The 3,047-nt window shown below is 47.5% G+C and overlaps 2 protein-coding genes across 2 annotated transcripts in view; both read right to left on the bottom strand.

Moving 5' to 3' along the window:
- LOC105289397 (T-box transcription factor TBX3-like) overlaps window positions 1-744 on the bottom strand; it is a 2,466-nt gene extending 1,722 nt beyond the window's left edge. Inside the window, exon 1 of the mRNA XM_011356063.2 lies at window positions 739-744. Coding sequence (XP_011354365.1) covers window positions 739-744 — 6 coding nt within the window. The remainder of the gene's footprint in view (window positions 1-738) is intronic.
- Window positions 745-2,254: 1,510 nt separating this feature from the next.
- Window positions 2,255-3,047, bottom strand: part of LOC105289398 (T-box transcription factor TBX3) — a 12,383-nt gene continuing 11,590 nt past the window's right edge. Inside the window, exon 7 of the mRNA XM_023528158.1 lies at window positions 2,255-2,788. Coding sequence (XP_023383926.1) covers window positions 2,324-2,788 — 465 coding nt within the window. The 3' untranslated portion in view covers window positions 2,255-2,323. The remainder of the gene's footprint in view (window positions 2,789-3,047) is intronic.

Below are 3,047 nucleotides of genomic sequence, written 5' to 3' on the forward strand. Positions count from 1 at the left end.
CCTCGTAAGCAGGTCTCCTCCTCCTGTGACACAGCCAACTTTGCGGGGTGCTGGCCTCACTTTGCGCCCACGACTTCGGGATGGGGCCTCCTAGGGGACTGCAAGAGGGAACGTCCAGTCTCGTCCACTTCCCCTACAAACCGTCTTGACAGGTGGGCTGGCCCGGAGGAGATTCTGCTTTTTTTTGCACACTGGTGCAAGGGGATTTTTGCCTTAGCTTTCCCAGATTGAGGGGGAAATGGAGAGCGAGGCTAAACCAAAAAACGTTCTCAATCCTCCAATGGCGTTTTGGGTTGGATTCGTGTGGGAAACACTGACTCGGGGAGGGGAGCATTCTTTTTCCATTAAAACTGAAGTATCTGAAATTGCTATTCTATCCAGTTCTAATCAGCCCCCTTCCGTCTCTCGTTTTGCTCCCTAATTTAAAGGAAAAGTAATTTCAGATTGAAGCGGCTGGTTCCCTTTGCCGAGTAAGGGACTTTTGTTTTTAGCTTTGTAACTTGAGTGACATCTCATTTCGGTTCAGTGGGGGCGGCTTTAATTACTTAAAGGGAAAGGGAAGGGGACAGAGGAAGCGAGGAAAGACTCCACTCACAGCAAAGTTTGCCAAAGAAAGCACAACACGGAGGCCCAAAGATATTTCAATAAAAATTTATTGAAATTTCAATGATGTTTTAAAGAGGGGAAAAAAATACAGAAAACCAAAGAACTCATCAACAATTATAACACAAAATATACCTTCATGAGCTTTTGTCTTAAACCATCTCTCAGCACCTGACTTTTGAACTGTGAGTATATATCTCTATAGGCACCAATCCAAAACACTATCAATATTGAAGACAGTAGTCAATTCCAGCTCGTTTTGAAGAAATCAGAGACTAGCAAATACAAATACGAAAGAAAAATTAGAAAACCAAACCACAGCCTCTGTACTCCCCACCCCTCCACCCCTCCCCCAAGAAACCTCAGAACCACTCTTAGGGTGTTATATAGTTTAAGGAATTTAAGATGGAGCTAAGGAGTGGCCCCACCTCCCCAATTTTGGGTAAAATAGCCATTAGCATTTTCCTTACTCTTGGACATTAAAAAAGAAAAAAAAAGGTTTTTTTTTTTTTTGCAGACAACTCTTGAAAAGTGTGTTAGTGTTGGTGCAGAAAGTGTATTTTTTTTTTCTAATTTCAAAAGCGATCCTGTAACCTTGAAATAAAATTGACTACAGGAAACAAGAACACACAACCTGACAGCTGCAATCCTATTTACATAGAGCTATATACAGTGTCAATAAATTAAAGTTTAATTTCCCGAGCATTCATATTCCACTTATTTACAAGAGTTATCAAATAATTACATAAATACTTTGCTAATAGTCTCGCTTCTTCTTTATTATTATTTTTTTTAAAACCTTGTTATTGCATATACAGGAAAGAGAAAGAACCGCCAGAGACATGAATCCGGCTACAGAGCTTAGATAAAATAAACTCATTTTTTGGGGTGTGTGTGTCTTCCCCATCCCTTCCCTTTAAATCCTCCCCCTTGGAGTCTGCCGATGAGAATTGGGGAAAAGTTGTGGGGTCATGTTCTTTTCTCTCTAAAAGCAAGCATTCAAAATGAAAAACCACAAATACATCACGGTGGAACATGCAAGAAGAGACCTATAGCGGCCCTTAAAACATCACAAGAATATTAAAAAGACACAGATTTCCTTAATAGAGACTAAACAAGGCTGGCAGCGACTCCCCCCAACAACGAAAAAAATATGCTGCTCAGTAATTTATTTAGAACTGATACGCAAGTCACTATAAAGTTTTTAATCTTCACAAACAGAATCATGTTAATGTATTCATTTGCCCCCGGTATTTTTTTTTTTAATTTTTATTTGTTTTTTTTTCCACTTGACACGGTGAAGGAAAAAAAAATATATAAATCCGCACTGGGGGGTGGTGGAGGGGGCGGGGTGGAGAAGCCTTTCAACACCTCCCCTCCCAGTGGGTCTGGCTACCTTTTTTTTCCCAGGCTCCCAGGCCAGCCTCGCTGGAGGTGTGCTCTGGACAGACCTGTTTTAACTCCCACCCGCCACAGCTCAGCGCAACAGACATTTCTGAGACCCCAGAATCTGAGCCAGATCCCGGATATATAAACCACGCCAAGAAAGACAGGGCCTGTTTCTGGCACATTCTCTTGTGGGAGTCCGGCACCCCTTCCCAGACAGGACTGCACAAAGCGGGGCTAACCCCACTGCACGCCCGGGGTTTATTTTACATCCAACAAAGTGCACTGCAGACGTGACTGGACTGGAATGAAGAGACTTTTTCTGGGGAGGGGTTTACGGGGAGGCGCTGCGGGACCTGTCGGGCTTGGCTTCCAAGCCGCTGACCAACCGCTGGATGCTCTGCAGTTCGCTGGTGGCCGCCTCTTTCTCCGGGCAGAGTTTGGGCGACAAGGACACGGAGCTGGAGGAGAGGGTGGAGGACCGGCTGTTGAGTTCCGAGCCCGAGTCCACCGCCACCGAGGCCGGGCTGGCGGCGGCCAGGGCGGCGGCTTTGGCGTCCAGGGGCCCGGCGGCCGCAGCCATGGACGGCAGGGCGGTGGTGAGCAGGCTGCTGCTGTCGGGGACCGGCAGGGGGATGGAGTAGGGGCTGTAGCGCAGCCGCGGGCGCATGGTGTTCAGGTTGAGGAAGGGGTGGCGGTGCACGGAGCTGGAGGCCGCTGCAGAGGAGGCGGCCGCCGCCGCGGCCATGTACGTGTAAGGATAAGGGAACAGGCTTCCGAAAGGTGACATGGCCAGGCCCTGGGGAGGGAAAAGAAACGCATGCAGTGAGTCAGCCGAGAAGGGTCTGAAGGGTGGGGAAAAGCCGACCTTATCTAATTCTGTTCTCTTCACCGCCTTGAGACCTTGGGCAGGTCATTGTTCTCTCTCCTGGGGAGGGGGCAGCTTTGGGAGGAGGGGAGGAGGACACTTAGACTAGATCTAAATCTTAGCTGTGTCACCCTAGGCCTAGGTACTGCACTCCCTGTGCATCGGCTTTCTTATATGGAAAAAAAAAAAA

Source organism: Pteropus vampyrus, unplaced genomic scaffold (assembly GCF_000151845.1).
Source record: "Pteropus vampyrus isolate Shadow unplaced genomic scaffold, Pvam_2.0 Scaffold23, whole genome shotgun sequence".
Taxonomy (NCBI): Eukaryota; Metazoa; Chordata; class Mammalia; order Chiroptera; family Pteropodidae; genus Pteropus; species Pteropus vampyrus.